Source organism: Cervus canadensis, chromosome 22, assembly GCF_019320065.1.
Source record: "Cervus canadensis isolate Bull #8, Minnesota chromosome 22, ASM1932006v1, whole genome shotgun sequence".
NCBI lineage: Eukaryota > Metazoa > Chordata > Mammalia > Artiodactyla > Cervidae > Cervus > Cervus canadensis.
The window spans coordinates 9,672,225-9,689,305 of NC_057407.1; the positions used below are offsets into that span (position 1 = coordinate 9,672,225).

The following is a 17,081-nucleotide window of genomic DNA, read 5'->3' on the forward strand; positions in this document are numbered from 1 at the left end:
AGACCCCGCCCTCCCCAAATCAGAGTCCAGACCACACCCGGGGATTCACACTGGTTTATTGCGGGGGCCTTGTCAGGCTGAGGACTGTTCATGCACAGGCGATCATGTGTGCGGGGTGAGGCTAGGGACCGGGGGACGCCTCGGGCAGGGGTCACTGGCAGGTGTTGTAGATCTGGACCTGCAAGTTGATGGCCTGAAGCACACTGCGCATCCTGGCCTCCAGCCCGTCCAGCTGAGCCGCTTTGCCCTCCAGCGCCCGCTCGTTCTCCTCATAAGTGCCTTCCAGCTCTGGCAGAGATGGGTGTCAGATGAAGGGTCCTTCTTCCAGAGCCCCACCTTTCTGGGGCCCACCCACCCCCATTCTCACCTTGCAACCGCTGCAGCTTGTCTTGAGCGGCCTGCAACAAGCCCCGAGCCTCGTCCCGCAGTTGCTCTGCCCGCGCCTGCGCAGCCAGCACACCCTGGGCCTTGCGCTCAGCCAGGGCCCTCACTGTCTGGTACTGGTCCCCCAGGGGGCCCTGCAGCAGCTGTGGATGTAGAGGCCAGGGGCTGGGTGGTGGCCCAGTGGAGGCCCAGCCTCTAACCCCAGCCCTTCCAGCTGGCTCTGCCTCAACCCACCTGTTCAGCTTCCCGGGCACGATCCTGGGCACTGCCAGCCGTTTCTTCGGCACTCGAGGCTGCCAGGCTATTCCCGGCTCGCTTCAGTTTCAGAGCCTCCAGGAGACCATCCAGTTGCTGAGCCCGCTCACCTGCGGAGCTCAGTGACTGCTCGGCACCTGCCATCCTCTCCTGCACCTGCCGTGGGTGGGCCCAGGATTAAAGGGGTTTATGCAGTGTGCTCCTAACCTGGCCCCACTGGTGTCCAGGGAGGCCACACCTGGTGTAGGGTCTGCTCTGTGTCCTGCGTGTCAACCACTGCCCCCTGGATGGCACCCTGAGCAGCACCCTGTGCCCGCTGGGCCTCCTCCAGTGCCGCCTGGACTGTCTCTGCCTTCTGTTTCTCACCCTCAGCCCGGCTCCTGGGGAAGAGAGGGAGTCAGAGCCTGCCAATATCCGAATCAGGTGTCAAGGAGGGGGCGGCGGGGGGTGGGGGGCGGGGTCCGAGGTTGGGGATCAGACCGTGCCCGCCGCGCGTCGTTCAGGAGCTGCTCTGCCCGGCGCACATCTCCCACAGTGCGCGCCAGGATCGTGTCCACATCTGCCAGGCTCCGGACCCGCTCTGCGATCTCACCCGCCAGCTGCTGGATCTGCTCAGGCGATGCTGGGATGGAGAGTTCTAGCACCCGGGTGGCCACCATCTCAATGCTATCAGGGTCAGCCCCCTCCTCTGTGGGGACACAGGCAAGGGCTTAAGGTCAGAGCATGGGCACAGGGACACAACCTGGGGGTATGGACTCAGAGACCACACATGGGGTATGGATTTGCTAGCAGGCAGACGGATGTAACCACAAGGACAGGACTCTACATGGGACACAGATTTGGGGTCGTGGACTTTGGGATGACATAAAGGCAGGGCTCGGGGTCCACACATCCTGAGTCCCTGCCCATTGGTAGTCCTAAACACAGGTACTGTGTGGGCTCTGACTCAAGTATGAACACAGACACAGGGGAAACACCACGGGGCCTGGGCCACAGGGAGGCTCACGGCTGAGGAAGTCCTTCACATTCTGGATAAGTTGCCGCAGTTCCTGGTTGGCCTGCTCCACCTGGCCCCTGGACGCATTAGCCTTGTCCAGGGCTGCCTGGGCCCGCTGCTGGGCCTCGCCTGCCTGTCGACGGGTTTCAGCTACCTGGCTGAGGATGCCACCGCCTTCTGCCAATGCCCGCTGCAGCTCTGCCTGTGTGTGGCGGGCCCGACCCAGCGCCAGGTCCGCCATGGCTGCTGCCCCACTGCAGCTGAGGCCCCCACAGCGGAGCTGCCCCTCCTCGTCCCGGCAGCCGGCACCCCCGCACGGGCTCGTAGCACAGGGCGCGTCTCCTGGGGACCCACACACCTGCCAGGCACAGAACAAGTCAGGGCTGGGGAAAGGAACAGCCACACCCACATGTCCCACCCCACACCGAGCCTTACCAGTTCGTTGATGCCTGTCAGACTCAGGGCGTGGGTACGGGCAGAGAGCTCGCCCAGGGCCCGCTGGTTGGCCACGTGCCTGCGGTTGAAGTCGTCCCTCCGGGCACTCATCAGGGCCTCTGTCCGGTGCCGGGTGTCTGCTGAGCTGCTCACAGGGCTGGGCACCGTCAGGGCCGACGTGTTGGCACGGCGTTCTGCCTCTGCAGACAGGCTGTGGGCCTGGCGGATGCTGTCATAGGCACCTGAGTTGGGCAGAGGTGGGCAGTCAGCTGAAGATCCACCCTGAGCCACCTGCCTCGGGGGTCACCAACTCACCCAGGAAGTTTGAATGCTTGAGCAGGTCCAGATGCTGGTCAAGCTGCCGCAGCGTGAGATTAAGTGCAAGCCCATCTCGCTCTAGACTGCTCAGTGCGTTGTTCGCATTGAAATTGTCATCCTGCACATCTGTAAGCTCAGCCTCCAGCCGGGTCAGGCGCTCCGTGGCCTCCCCAATTTCGCGCCTGTGTGAAGTGATACAGACTTCAGCCCTGGCACGTTGGGCCCCTGCCCCACCCCACCACGCCTCCTCGGGCTCGTCCGCACCGCAGCTCCTCTGTGGCCTCCACGAGCTGCGCGGTGGAGGCGGCGGAGGCGTTTCGGGCGCCCACGATGCCCTGCACAGTGCCCAGCTTCTCCTGCAGGTGCCGGAAGCTGCTCTCAAAGGCACCCAGCACACCCGTCTGCTGCAGTTCCTGGGTCCACTGCTCCAGGCGCCGTGTGCGGGCCGCCAGATCCTGCACCACGCGGTCCCAGTCCCCAAAGCACGCGTGGCAGGGATGGCAGGCGGGAAAGACTCCCGAGAAGCCACGGGCACACTGGTCGCAGCGCACGCCAGACACGCCAGGGCGGCAGCTGCAGTGGCCCGTGGAACGGTGACACTGAGGTGTATCTATCCCACGAGGGTCACAGTCACAGGCTGCGGGCAGAGGACAGACCACAGAGTTAGGGTGCCAGTGGAGCATCATGGGAAGCACCCCCCCATCTACTCTGGCCCCTCTAGCCCCCTCACCACGGCACTGCAACCCAGGGTCTCCCCAGTGGAGCTCCTGGCACTCAGAACAGGTCCGCCCGCCGAAACCAGCACGGCAGTGGCACTGGCCTGTGAACTAGAGTGAGAACAGGCAGAGGTCAATCAGGGGCAGAGCTCTAGAGGCAGGAGGCAGGCAGCTGGCCCCGCTCACCCAGGGATCCACAGGAAGTGCCCTACCTCATTGCAGGTGGGGCCTCTGGCTCGGCTTGGGTGGCAGGCACAGGGCTGGCAGCCACGGCCACTGGTGAGGTTCCAGAAGTTGGGGGCACAGCGGTCACAGCTCAGGCCCTGGACGTTGGGGAGGCATGGGCACTGCCCACTGCTTGGGTCACAGTGGCAGCGGTCAGTGGACGGGCACTGCCGGGGATCTGTGCCCAGCAGGTTGCAGGTACAGCCTGTACCAGCCGAGATGGGGACACCAGTCAAGGGGCACGCACCAGTCAAGGGGAGCCCTGCCCAGCAGTCCCCCCCATCCCCACACTCACGGTGACAGCTCTGCCGGGCAGCCTGCCCATGGAAGCCAGGCTTGCAGTGGGCACAGCGCGGCCCCTCCGTGTGGTGTAAGCAGCGCAGGCATTGCCCCGAGCGGGGGTCACAGGCATCCGGGTCCGTGGGGTCAATGTTCCCACTGCACTCACATGGTTGGCACCCGCCGCCTGGCCTTGATGGGTCCCCAAAGTGCCCGGGGGCACAAGCTTCGCATCGCAGCCCTGCCCACGGTTGGGGGGAAGGCGTGAGTGCTCAGCCCAGCTGCTCCACCCTGGTCCCACGCCTGCACCTCCCCACTCACCTGTGTAGCCTGCCCGGCAGTGGCACATGACCTGCTGCGAGTACCCATCCCTGTGGCAGGAAGTAGCAAAGTGCCGCCGGCTCCCAGGGCCTTCGGGGCAGGGGCAGGGCCGGCACTGGCCCCCGTAGGGCAGCCGGGGGTCCCCATGGAAGCCAGCAATGCACCTGCAGACAGGAGAGGGAAACGCTGCATCCTCCCTGAGCGGCGTGCCTACCCACCCGCTCGTCCACGGCTGCTCCAGACTCACCGTTCACAGTGCTCACCCGCGGTGTGGTCCCGGCAGCCCAGGCAAGCGCCAGTGTGGGGGTCGCACTCATCTGCGTGCCCGTGGCAGACACAGGGCCGGCAGCTCGGGAACCCCCACTGGCCCCGTTGGCAGCGGTCGCAGCGAAGCCCAAATGCACCAGCTCGGCAGGGGCACTGCCCACTGGTGGCGTCACACAGGCCGCTGAGCGCCCCCTCGGGGCTGCACTGGCAGGCTGGGGGCAAGGCGGAGACTGAGCCAGGAAGGGGCTTTGAGGGGAAGCTGGGTGAGGTCAGAGTGGAAAGTCAGGGGATGGAAGAGTAGGTCAAGTGATCAGGGCGGAGCATGTGGGGTCCGAAGCCAGAATGAGAAGGAAGAAGTAGCGCCAGAAAAAGGAGGAAGGACGGTAGTGGGGCGGGGGGCGGACAATCGGAGGGATGAGGCCGGTGAATACCTTGACAACCCGTGGGGCCAAAGCCATAGTAGCCAGGGGCACAGAGGTCACAGCGGCGCCCCACCACTGCGGGCTTGCACCGGCACTGACCGCCATCGGGGTTGCACTCGGAGCTCAGGGAGCCCTGCGGGTCACACTGACAGGCTGCGGGGAGAGGGGACAGGGCAGGTCAGGCTGAGCCCCCACACCTCCGCCCCCCCCCAGCCACACCACACACACTCACGCAGGGCTCCGTTGTAGAGCAGCGTGGACAGGCTGATGAGGAGGGGGGCACAGGCCTCGGAGGGAAGGGGCTTGCTGGGCATCAGACCCTCCTCATGGCAGCGGTAGCGTTCAAAGGTGGCCCGGCGCTCCAGAGAGGCCGCGTCACCCCCACTAAACATCTCCAGCACCAGGACACGGGGCAGCAACACCAGCTTGAGAGATGAGCAACAAAGAGTGAGGTTCAGAGCCTGGACCACGTGGGATCACTAAGCTTGGTGCCGCCCCAGACCTGCCTCTTCCATCCCTGGCCCCATCTATCTGGCCACCACTTCAGGACACAACCCACGGGCCCCACCATCTTGGTAGGTATGGAGAGAGGGAGGTGTTCACCGAGTCAATGAGTAGGCTGGGTCCAGAATAGGGGGCCTCAGGCTGGGCACTTCCTCCCGTTCGCACCAGCTTGAGATGTAGCTTGTAGGAGATGCCAGGCTCCAGGCAGACAGGTCTGGGAAACACCATGTGCCTGGGTAGGGGAGGACGGGTATGCGGGTTACCCAGGGTTCCCATATGCATCATCTTAGGCCTCCCCACGCCACACCCAACAACCAAACCACTGGCCAAGAAACAGACTGCGCTGGGCCACAGACAGCTAACAGCCAGGTGGAGAATCTGTACAGAAGATTCCCATTAATATGCCTTCAATGGGATCATCGCCTGTGCTGAAAATACTCCATATAGCCTTGCAACCCCACAGCATTTCCCTGGCACAAATATTCAGTTCAGTTCAGTCACTCAGTTGTGCCCTACTCTTTGCAGCCCCAAGGACTGCAGCATGCCAGGCTTCCCTGTCCATCACCAAGTCCCAGAGCTTGCTCAAACTCATATCCATCGAGTCAGTGATGCGGTCCAACCATCTCGTCCTTGGTCATCCCTTTCTCCTCCCACCTTCAATCTTTCCCAGTGTCAGGGTTTTTTCCAATGAGTTGGCTCTTTGCATCAGGTGGCCAAAGTATTGGACTTTTAGCTTCAGCATCAGTCCTTAATACTTTCCAGTTTTCCCTCCATGTCCTTTTTTCGCTTCCTCCAACCTCCACCTCCAACCTTCAACCATGGCTCCTTTTAACCAAGACTGCATCACCTCCCCCTGCCCCAGATCATTCCCAGCAGCTTCCAAACCCACCCTAGAGTTCTTCTTTGATCCTCCCTGAAAAAATCTTTACTCAAGATTCAAGTCTCCCTCAGTTACTACTCTGTCTTTGTTCTCCAGCCCAACACAGCCCTAAAATGTAACCGTGGTCACTGTGTCCACTGTTTAAGCCGCCCACTCCCAGGGAGTTGTGCCCCAACACCCCGTGCAGTCGGCTTGTCCCAAGGTCACCGGTGACCTCCCTGTAGCCAAACCCAGCGGCTACTTCTCTATTCTTATCTGCTGAGGCGTCCAGCAGCATGCAGTGAGAACAGTACGCCTTCCTTTCTCAGACACTCTTCTCAGTTTCTGGGACCTTGTCCAGACTCCTGACTTCTCCCCATCCCCCAGCTGTTCCCTCTCTACTGGGTTCTAACACTAGAGTACCCCAAAGCTTGGTTCTGCTCCTCCTTCCTTTTTCTGGTCATTTAATTGAGAACCACCTGTTTACAGACAAGTCTTACATCTCCAACATGAGCCCTCCCGTAATTCCAGACACACAAGTCCAACTACCCCCTGGCCTTGTCCCCTCATGTCTCAGCATCTCAGAAGTGCTCCCCGCTAGGCCTCCATCTCAGAAAAGAGCCCACGCCATCCAGACGCCCCAACCCCAAACCCTGGAGTCACCCTTCCATCCATATTTTCTCCCTTTCCTACATGTCTAAGCCATCAGCTCTGCCACCAGAACCCTATGGAAACTTCTGCTCCTTGCCACCTCAATTGCTACACCTGTGTCCAGCCTGCTGTCACTTGGCTAACTCAGTAACTTCCAGCAGAGCTCCCAGCTTCCTCCTGGGTCCTTTGGGTCTATCCTCCATTGGGAAACTAGAGGAGTCTTTCTTAAATGTAAAGTTGCCAAAATGTCTATAGTGGGTACAGCCAGGCTCACTATGCTATTCTCTCTACTTCTATGTATTTTTATTTTTACATGATAAAAAGTTTAAAAGAAAGTGATTTTAAAAAAGGATCCCTGAAACAAATACAAACTCCCCAATATAATAAAAACCTTAAATCAGGCCAGTTACATCCCTGCTCAGAGCACTCTGACAGCCCTCCAAGCCCGTATCCTGACACTGAATGGGCTCCCCTTAATTCCTGACTTGGCTTCTGGAACTTGGACCCCTGAAGGAGCAGGCCTGGTTCTCTCTACTTCCTTCCTCTGACCCACACCACGCCCAGCAGCATCGGCAAACAGCACCCAGGAGGAGCAGGTGCTTGAAGGAACAGATGAATAAGCAGTGGGTCTTCCACGTGCCCTGCAGGGAGCTGAGGGCTGACCCACAACCCGCCCCCCCACAGTGGTAGGTGTTCCCACTAGTGTCCTCACCTGGTGCCTGGCCGCAGGGTCCCTGGGATGTGGTCATCTTGGGGCAGCACGTGCCCACACGGGCTGCGGGCAGACACAGGCCCTGGACGCTGCACGGTCAGCTCCATCTCCGCCCACTGCTCTGGCACCTGGGGGGGCATGGGATGATGGAGGAGATGCTCCCGCGTGCAGAGGGTCAGCTCTGGGTCAGGTGTCGCAGGGTCTGACCTGGGGTTCCAGGCGCAGCAGCACATCATAGTCCATGGCTCTCGGTATAGAGGTCACCACGAACTCCAGCACCTGGCCTTCCCGCAGCCTAACAAAGCCCGGGCCGGTCCAAGACGGAGTGCCCCCAGGGGTCGGCAGACGCTCCACCACATCGAGCACCTGGGAGGCAATGCAGCCAAGGGAAGGGGGCTCTTCTGCCATAGCTTGTCCCCAGGCCCCAGCTCTCCAGTGGAGGCTCTGCTCAAGGCAGACACCCTCCCTCCACCAGGCGCCACCCATAACCCAGCCTCTCCATCCACAGTGCCAGCCATGCCCTTTAGCCCCCCAACAGTGCCCCCCCTTACCTGCCCCCGGGCTTCCTCAGCCTCCCAAGTTAGGTGGTCGAGGAAGGGCCGGAAGTAACCAGGCTGCACCTGTTCACAGCGTCGCCCCACCATGTGCTGGCGGCAGCGGCACTGACCCGTGGCCTCGCTGCACCTGGGGAACATGTGGTTACTCCAGAGGGATCCGCCGCCCTGCCCGGGATCCTTTCCCCACCCACCCAGGGCCCCTTTTACAGCACTCACTGCGGATCCAAGGCACCACCGATGTCGCAGTCACATGGACGGCAGCCGAGCAGGTCGTGGCTCAGCCCCCAGTGGCCAGGCTGCGGGACAAGAGGTTGCTGAGGACCCGAAACAGACTCCCCTCTCTGCCCAGCAGACAGTCTAATGATGACTCTCAGCCTCTACACGCCTTGGGGAAGTACACTCCCCAGACCACTGGCTCCCACCCTTGGCCTCTCAGCCAGGTTCAGGCCCTAAGCCCTCAGCACCCACCCAGGGGGGCATGGACACCACCCCCAACCCTGTGCTCTGAGGACAAGCGCAGAACTCCGGCCCCCCTGCAGTCGTACCAGGCAGCGGTTGCAGCCCTGGCCGGTCACCAGACGCTTGCAGAAACAGGCTCCACTGTTGCGGTCACAAGGGGTGCCCCCCGGCACCGTGCCCCGTGGGTCACACTGACATCCTGCAGGGAAGAAGACCCATCAGCACTGTGGGGAGCTGGGGCAGTGCTCGTGTCCGGCTGGGTCAAGGGTAAGAGGTCCAGGGTCAAGGTCAGGACTGGAGTCACGATGGGAAGCACATACGCTGGCAGCCCAGGGGGTTGCTGGCGCTGAGCCCAAAGAAGCCGTCGCGGCACTGCTGGCAGCGAGAGCCCACCACGTGTTCTTTGCAGCGACACTGGCCCGAGACCAGCCCCAGCGCAGGGTCATCGTGGGGATCACAGCGGCCCCCGTCTTGGGAACCCGTGGGGTCACAGTCACAGGCTGGGGGCACAAAGAAGTGCAGGGTTACCCTAGGCCAATGAGCCCAGCACCAGTCAAGTCTCAAGCCCCACCCTAGATTCCCAGTCTGGCTCCACACCCCCCCCACCCTCCACCCCAAATCTCCGCAACTTGGCCATAGTCTGGCACATCGTCTGCTCCCAACCCAGGGACAGCCTTCCCGCTCCGGGGTTCAGTTCCCGCCTTACAGCGGCACACAGCAGGGTCGCGCAGGTCCTTGGTCGGGTCCCGGTAGAAGAAGGGCCGACAGAGCTCACACTGGCGCCCGGCTGTGTTGTGCTGACACCCGTCACAGACGCCTCCGCTCACGTTGCCGGATGCCAGGTATATGGCCATGTCGAAGTGACAGCTGTGGGCGTGCCCGTGGCACTCGCACTCTTGGGAGAGGGAAGGGAGGAGAGGGCAAAGGTCACTGGAGGGACCGTGCCCCGAGAGGAAGGGACTTAGGGGCCCCCAGTGCCACCTTAGGTCCCTGCCTCCAGCCAGAATTTGTGGGTGAGGGTTCGGCTTTCTACAGGGCCCCTCATCAGAGCGGACTGTTGAGAAGGGTTGAAGGAGTCCCCAGGGGCATCAAGACCAGGATGAAAAGTGAAAGTCTTAGCTATTCAGTCATTTCCGACTCTTTGCAACCCCATGGACTGTAGCCCACGAGGCTCCCTTGCCCATGGAATTCTCCAGGTAAGAAAACAGCAGTGGGTTGCTATTTCCTTCTCTAAGGGATCTTCCTGACCCAGGGTCAAACCCAGGTCTCCTGCATCGCAGACAGTTTCTTTAACCATCTGAGCCACCAAGGAAGCCCCCTTCACAAATCTTTTTTTTTTTTGGCCACGTCTCACGGCTTGCAGGATCTTATTTCCTTGACCAGGGATTGAATGCAGGCCCTGGCAATGAAAGTGCTAAGTCCTAACCACCAGGCCACCAGGGAATTCCTTCCAGATACCCTTCAGACGCAATCTAGGTGTTAGGGACTTAACCAACCAGCTCTAGGTTGTACCCAGGGCACAGCCAGGCCACTGAGTTTTGGGGCAGTGGGGGCTGGGGTCTCACTCACTCTTGCAGGCATGACTGTGGCGGTCCTCAGCTGGGTGCCAGGGCAGGTCATGATAGAAATCCTGACACTGCTCACAGTTAAGGCCGCGAGTGTTGTGTTTGCAGACGCAGGCCCCATGAACCTAGTCGGGTGGGCAGACGAGTGGTCAGCACGACCCAGCCGGGCCCGCCCCTGCCCACAGCCCCGCTCCAGCCAGCCGAAGGTCCTCACCATGCCCTCAGCGTGGGCTGGTGCCCCCGGGGCGGGCGCACACTGTGAGGCATGTCCGTAGCAGAAGCAGTTGCCACGCACAACCAGCTCGTAGAGGGCGTAATAGTACTTCTCGCGGATCTCCCGCCTGGGGTCAAGCAGGTTGTCCCCCAGCGTGTGTAGCCGCGTCAGGTTTACCCGTAAGTTGGTGATCTTCAGCAGGTCTAAGCAGAGGGAAGAAGATTGGGAACCCACAGGCCCAGTCAGCTCTTGCTGGCCCACGCCCAACCGGGGGGCTGAAGCTGCCAAGGTCACCTTGGGAGACCTCCTGTTTCTAACTGTATGAGCTAAACTAGACTTGGCACCTGCCCTAGGAAACACCCAAAATAGCTCCCGAGGCCCCAAATAGTCAGCAGCCGGACGCTGGGACTGCGCCAGGCTCAGAGAAGGGAGCACTCACTCTGGATCCGTGGGCTGTAGGGGTCTGGAATGGGGATGGCAGGGTCCAGCACCCGATAGATGACCTGGGAGGGCATAGAGGCATTGCAGACACTGGCCCTGTGTCCAAGGGCGCGCCCACCAGGCCCACTCTCTGCCCCAAGCCCAGAGCCCAGCCCTCACCTCGCCCTCAGTGGATGGCTCAATCTCTGAGTAGCGGGACTCACAGACGACATCGTCCCAGTGCCGTGGGGGGGCTAGCGGGACTCCAGGGAAGTCTGCCGCACAGTCATAGGAGAAATAGCGGTACACGTGCCAGGTGCGTCCAAAGTCAGCTGAGCGCTCCACCAGCATGGCAGCGGGGCGAAATGTCTGGGTGGGGAGCGCGGCTCATCAGTGGGCACCAAGACCCAAGTCCAGCCCAGGCCTGTCAAGAACCCCGTCCAGCTGGGGCCTGCTGTCAAGCAGCTCATGGAGAGGTAGGGGTGACCAGAGGGAGCCAAGAAAGAATCGGGAAGGAAAGCCACCCCGAGTGGGGAAGTCAAGGGCCCCAGGGAGACAGCGCCTGACCCAGCCTGGGATTGGGGCAGCGTGTACACAGGCCTGGAGGTGGGAGGCATCGGAAGCTGTGGGAGGTGAAAGGGCCTCCCATCTAGCCAGGGCACAGCGTATGAGGACAGAGAGGCTGGGCTGAAGATCTGGGAGTCTGTTCACGGGCACTGGGGAGCCAAGCAAGGTGCTTCAAGCAGGCTCCCAGACATGCGGGCACCTTGAAGGTCATAATGAGGTGCGTGAAATGGAACTCAGCCTCCAAGTCCAGCTGGATGGTGACCGCGGGGACACCTGAGGCAGGAGTCAGAGGTCAGGGCCTTGAGGCTACTTGGTGGGCAGCCCTGGGTAGTTCCCCCCACACCCTACCCGCAGCCTCACCATTCTCTGACTGCCACCAGGCTGCCCGGCGCTGTGGTGCGAAGCTGGTAACTACATTCTGGATGCGATGGCTGTTTGGGTTGTCTCTGGCAGAGAAGGGGCGCCGGGAGTCACACAGGAAGCATTTCTTCTCATCCTGGGTCGGGTCAGGGTCAGGGTCAATGTCTCAGCCACTGCTAGTCCATCCTGACTCGGCCCCCCACCACCCCAGTCCCACCTGCAGGTGACTGACGATGCAGTAGGGCTGGGGGCCGTGCAAACCACAGGTGGACGAGGCCGTCAGTCTGTCAGCGCGGCCCACCAGCAGGTCGCCTGTGGCAGGGTAGCAGCTTCCCCGAGAACAGCTTGGCACATCCGGGGCTGGGGCCTGGGCCAGGCCGGTGACCAGCACTGGGAACAGGGGGTCAGCTGGTTCTGCTACCCTACCCCACCCTCCGCAGCCCCTGACCCAGCTACCCCAAGACCCACCATCACATCCCATCCCCGCCAGGCCTTCACCAGGCCCTCTCACCGCTCAGCAGCAGGCCCAGCTGAAGCTGCCAGGGCCCAGGCTGTCCCGGCAGGTCCCTCCCTCGTCCCCCTGCTGAGACCCACTCCATCCTGAAGAGGAGAGGAAGAGGATGAGGGGGGATGAGTGGTCTGGGGCCCGTGCCCTCCTATCCCCTCCCTTGGGTCCCGTGTTGACTCTGCCTGTGTGGGTCCTTGGCTGATTCCCCACTCGGTCCTCTGTTGGTCCAGCGGTCCCTCCACTAGCTCGGAGTCCAGCGACTTTGAGCAAAGTTGGGAAGTATGGCAGGAGGTAAATCATGGAGCGGATCTCGGGCGGGAGCACAGCATCGTACAGAAAACCCCTACCTCTCTGGGAGCGACTCTCACTCGAGAAACCAGACACAGACCAGCTCACCTGTAAACCTTTATTGTGCCCCAGGGCCCAGGTCTGCACAAAGCCAGGGAAACACTGGGGTTTGGGGTCATAGGCCACTATAGTTCAGGGACACATCAAGCAGGGGTTGTGGCATAAGCCAAGGAGAAGAGTGTGATCTTGGAGACCTCAAGGGGCCCATGGGACAAGCCTTTGTCCCCAGTGCCGTTGGTGCTGTGGGAGTCTCCATCAATTAGGCTTTCCATTCCCAGGGCTCCAGCATTAGTGAGGCGGCGGAAAGGCGCACTCAGAGTGCCAAGCTCCCCTATTCAGGGCCTGTGAGAAGCTTTAGGACAGCCTGACCGGAGGGACAGGATAACATGGGGGTTTGGGAGAGATGGAGAAAGGCCATCCCCTATTCAGAGTCTCCGCCTCCCCCAGTCACTACAACAAGTAGGCATGAGAAGAACTCAAGTTTCCTGGTATGAAAAAGGGAGCTGGGCACTGACAACAGACCAGAGCGGTAGCTAGTGAATCCAGATCTTCTGGCTATTTATCCACTCCGGACTTTTCGGCCCTCCGGGAGCGCCCAGATCCGGGCTTGGAATGCGCGCTGCCGAGCGCGTGCCCCACCCAGGCCCCTGGGACCTCAGCAGGGACCAGACTCTGGGGTCTGTAGGGCCCTGTCTGGGTGACTTTGAGCTTGCCACATCCACGCCCACTGTCTGGGGTCAGGTGGAGAGTACCCTTGAGCGGCAGGCCCAGGGCAAAAAGCTGGGGTTCTCTAGCGGAAACATCAAGGTTCACCGGTTATCTGGAGTGGGGTCACCAGACACCAGTGGGGTCGTGTGGTCAATCCAAGGGGCCCAGGGATACTAGAGGGCACTCAGAATTATCGATCACTCAGAGATAAGGCTCTATCAGGATCCCGGGGGGCACTAGATGGCCTCAGGGAGTCGTACGTGACCTCTTCTATTTGTCAAGGTCAGAGGACCACTAAACAACATGGTGTCACATGGATCACTCAGGATCAGCAGGCACTCTGGTGTCTCTGGTCTCTCAAGGTCAGGGGATTCCTGGGTCACTGTGGGGTCACTCAGAGTCACCCAGGTAGTCCGAGTCCCTCTCACTGGCATCCACAGACCGAAGTCAGCAGGTGGCATATGCCCTGGCCCACAGCTGCATGTGACCCAGTAGCTCTGCTGCCCGCTGCTCCAGGGCCCACAGGGTGGCCACTTTCTTGCCCAGTGCCTCCTCGTTCTGAGCCAGGCGGCATTCCAACCCTGGGGATTAAGGTCATCTGAGCCAGGCTCTGACCTCTGGCCCTAATCTCTGACCCTGGTCCTCATCTCCATCAAGACCCTGACTCTGACCCCAGCCCTAAATAAGCTCTAACCCTAACCAACATCTGACCCCTCTGTTCTGGATTTTGACCCCAGCCTGATCCCCGTATGAATACGGACCCAATCTGGATCCAGCCCTGACCCTCCCACACCATCCCTCTGACTCTGACCCTGACCACTCCCCGTACCCACCCACCACGGCCCAGCCACATACCCTCCAGTCTTCTCCAGCTGTCCTGTACCAGCGTCAGCAGCTCTCGGGCCTCAGCTCGCGCCCGCTGTGCCCGCTCTCCGGCATCCTGCACCGTGGCCACAAGGCTCTCCGTGCCCTCCTGCAACTCCATCACACCCAGCTGGGCCACCTGCAGCTCCTAGGGCAGGGCTGGCTCTGAAAGCCCACCCACCTGGACGCTACCGTCCCAAACACACTGCCCCCTGAAGTTCCCGGGGGGAACAGGGGCTTTAGAACTGAGACCCTGCCTCAGGCCAGTGTAGCCCAGTCCCAACTAAACTCCAATTCACGCTATTCCACAGGGATCCCTGAGACCCTGAAGTCTCCTTTTCCCATCTCACCTGGCCCAGGCTCCTGGCCACACCCAGGGCATGCGTGGCTCGCTCTTCTGCCTCCCAGGCCTGCCGCTGAGTCAGGGCCAAACGGGTCCTGAGAGCCGCAGATCCACTGGACAGATGTCCCACCACTGGGGTCACATCCCCTGCCAGTGCAACCTGGGCCAGGTGGCTGGCCACCTGAGGCGGAGATCAGGGGATCACAGAGAGGTCACGGCAGGGCAGGGTGTTCACACAGTCAGGGTATTTAGCACCGTGTTATCAGAAAAGGTCAAGGATCTCAGGGGAAGAATAGAGATAGCAGCCTCTGAACAAGAGGTGCGAAGGAGCTAAGGGTATGGGGGGGGCTTGTGGATCACCTCCTGTGCACTGGCCTCCAGACCCCGAAGTCTCTGTTTCGCCACCTGCAGTCCTTGCTCTGCAGCCCTTGCATGAGTTCCCGCCTCAGCCAGCACTCCCTCCAAATCCAGCGCTTGATGAAGAGCCCTGGCTGTACCCGCCCTGAAGGATGCAGGCAGTCAGTCCAGTACTCCCTTGCTCCCCACCCTCTGACCTCTACCACCAGCCTCCTGGCCCTTCACCTGGTCTGCTGTGCCCGATGGAGGACACCTTCAGCTTTGGGCAGCTCCTGACCCACGGCCTCTGGTGCAGGGAGGGCACCCTGGATCTGATCCAGCAGGAAGGCAAGGCCCGCTGCCCCGTCTTGGGGGACGGGCACCACCAGCCCACGCCATGCCACCAGCTCTATGCTCACAGCATCCGCACCTTCAGCTGTGGGGATGGAGGTAGGGATCCTGGACGTGAACTCTGATCCCTGATTCAACAAGCCTTGACCCTAACCTCTCACTGACCCTGCCTCTGATATGACTACCCTGCATGCTAGAGGCTGTGTGCATGGTCAGTCATGTCCGATTCTTTGTGACCCCATGAACTGGAATCCGCCAGGCTCCTCTGTCCATGGGATTCTCCAGGCAAGAATACTGGAATGGGTTGCCATTTCCTCCTCCAAGGGATCTTCCTGACCCAGGGATTGAACCCATGTTTCCTGTACTGGCAGGTGAATTCTTTACCACTGAGCCATCTGGGAAGCTCATGCTAGAGGCTTCCACGAGTCAATTGTTACAGTTTCAGGAATTATATTAAGCACTTGTTTAATAATGTGTGTGTGTGTGTTCAGTCACTCAGTGTGTGTGTCCAACTCTTTGTGACCCCATGGACTGTAGCCCACCAGGCTCCTCTGTCCACGGGATTCCCCAGGCAAGAATACTGGAGTGGGTTGCCATTTCCTCCTCCAGTTGTTAAAAAATAATAGGTAGACTGATATCAGTCATGATGGGAATTACTCATACCATGGAACAATTACAAATCAAGTCCTCCTGACCCCCAGGTCTAACCTGTTCAACATTTGCTAGCACACTAATGCTCCCACTGGACCCCTGGTCAGCCCTGACAAGTCTTCCTCATTCTAGGGGTATCCTAGCAGGGTCCTGGAGACCCACCTGCCCCTGCCCTCAGCAGTGAACAGACATATAACAAGCAGACATGTACCCAAGAGGAAACGCTGGATGGTCTGCACAGTTGCTTGCACACGAGCCACGGTGGCCATGCCCCAGGACCCCCTTGCTCGATGCCACATCTCCCAGGCCTGGATTCCTGTGGAGCTTGCAGTAGCCTGGGTCTGCCGTAGCTGGTAGAGGTGGGCCATATATGGAATGTGTCTCTTGCGAGCCCATGGCCAAGCCATGGTACCCCGTGACTCCCCCAGACTCCCCTCCACAGACCCCACAGCTCTGTACCAGATGCTGGCACTGCTCCAAGGTGATGACTGCTATGTCCAGGCTACGGGAGGAGTTACGGGAGGCAATGAGCGCCCACTGGGAGGTAGGCAGGGTCCCAGGGCAAGAGGGAACACCAGAGGGCACAGGAACATAGGCCAGCCCAGGTCCCTGACCCCTGCATCCCTGCCAACAAGATTGGGGTCCCAGTGAGGGATTTGTGTCCTGGATCTTGAATGGCCCTACGTTCAGTTTACCCCCAGGAGAGAGTCCTCGCCTTGGCAAAACATCCCCCAGTGACCCACATCTCCACCCACCACTCCAGCTTTGTCTAGCAGTTGCAGAAGCCGAGGACTCAGCCTCTGGACCCTGTCGACGAGCCCCTTCAATTTCAGTTGCAACACCGCTGGCCCTCTGGACCGGCCCGTTGCCCACAGCAGCTGCTCTGTCCACCGCCGGGCCTCCTGGGCCTGTCCCAGGAGGCTGTCTGGTCCTCCAAGTGTGGCCACGACCTGGACTGTACGCAGGGCCTCTTGAGAAAGCAGGGCAGCTGAGGAGACCTGAGCCTTGGCCTCTGTAGGGGATGGGAATGACAGAGGGGTGGCTGGGTGATCCACTGGCTGAGGTGGGGTCCATCAGTCTCCTGGGCCCCCCAGAAACATAAGCAAAGGCACCTATTCCCTTCCTCCTGGCCCAGCCTTGCCTCCACCCTCACCTGCGGCCCATCCACCTGCCTACTTGGCCTCACCTTGGGTTCCCGTGGCCTTCCTGGGCCAGGCCAGGCCCTTGACACAGTCTAACTCCTGGGATAATTCTTCCAGACGTCCACACTGTCCCTTAACCCATGACTCTCTCTCTGCCACAACCTGTGCTGTGACCCACAGTGCCTGGGCCAACATGGTTCTTTCTGTCCTGTGGGAAGATGGAGTATCAGCTTGGCCAGAAATGCCCCTTTCCCGCTGACTCCTCACTCTAGAGGACTCACCACACTCTTGGACCCAGGACTCAGAGAGGCCAGCCAGAGACTGAGTCCCTGACCCTGGGAGG

The 17,081-nt window shown here is 60.6% G+C and overlaps 2 protein-coding genes across 5 annotated transcripts; both read right to left on the reverse strand.

The window, feature by feature from the left end:
- Nucleotides 1-39: 39 nt before the first annotated feature.
- On the reverse strand, nucleotides 40-12,283 carry LOC122424462 (laminin subunit beta-2). 2 transcript variants are annotated; one of them, XM_043442249.1, is made up of 33 exons: nucleotides 12,178-12,283; nucleotides 11,999-12,087; nucleotides 11,705-11,877; nucleotides 11,488-11,623; nucleotides 11,327-11,400; nucleotides 10,741-10,929; nucleotides 10,580-10,643; nucleotides 10,141-10,343; nucleotides 9,931-10,051; nucleotides 9,068-9,256; nucleotides 8,682-8,861; nucleotides 8,448-8,560; nucleotides 8,119-8,198; nucleotides 7,897-8,029; nucleotides 7,553-7,711; nucleotides 7,346-7,473; nucleotides 5,223-5,355; nucleotides 4,852-5,044; nucleotides 4,629-4,772; nucleotides 4,178-4,409; nucleotides 3,931-4,094; nucleotides 3,626-3,850; nucleotides 3,318-3,535; nucleotides 3,120-3,216; nucleotides 2,654-3,026; nucleotides 2,387-2,571; nucleotides 2,072-2,313; nucleotides 1,646-1,994; nucleotides 1,120-1,327; nucleotides 878-1,019; nucleotides 619-795; nucleotides 368-527; nucleotides 40-288 (listed from the first exon to the last, which is right to left on the reverse strand). In XM_043442249.1, exons 2-33 carry the CDS (start codon nucleotides 12,084-12,086, stop codon nucleotides 152-154), a joined length of 5,409 nt encoding a protein of 1,802 aa, XP_043298184.1. In that variant the 5' UTR covers nucleotide 12,087; nucleotides 12,178-12,283; the 3' UTR covers nucleotides 40-151. The 2 variants fall into 2 exon arrangements, with proteins under 2 accessions (XP_043298184.1, XP_043298185.1); XM_043442250.1 differs by lacking the exon at nucleotides 12,178-12,283 and having other exon boundaries at nucleotides 11,999-12,166.
- Nucleotides 12,284-12,387: 104 nt separating this feature from the next.
- Nucleotides 12,388-17,051, reverse strand: LOC122424594 (laminin subunit beta-2-like). Of its 3 annotated transcripts, none has more exons than XM_043442570.1 (9): nucleotides 16,783-17,051; nucleotides 16,352-16,608; nucleotides 16,056-16,220; nucleotides 15,808-15,946; nucleotides 14,841-15,030; nucleotides 14,619-14,760; nucleotides 14,266-14,439; nucleotides 13,907-14,024; nucleotides 12,388-13,632 (listed from the first exon to the last, which is right to left on the reverse strand). In XM_043442570.1, exons 1-9 carry the CDS (start codon nucleotides 16,931-16,933, stop codon nucleotides 13,499-13,501), a joined length of 1,470 nt encoding a protein of 489 aa, XP_043298505.1. In that variant the 5' UTR covers nucleotides 16,934-17,051; the 3' UTR covers nucleotides 12,388-13,498. The 3 variants fall into 3 exon arrangements, with proteins under 3 accessions (XP_043298505.1, XP_043298504.1, XP_043298503.1); XM_043442569.1 differs by having other exon boundaries at nucleotides 13,907-14,054; XM_043442568.1 differs by having other exon boundaries at nucleotides 13,907-14,063.
- Between the last annotated feature and the right edge of the window lie 30 nt (nucleotides 17,052-17,081).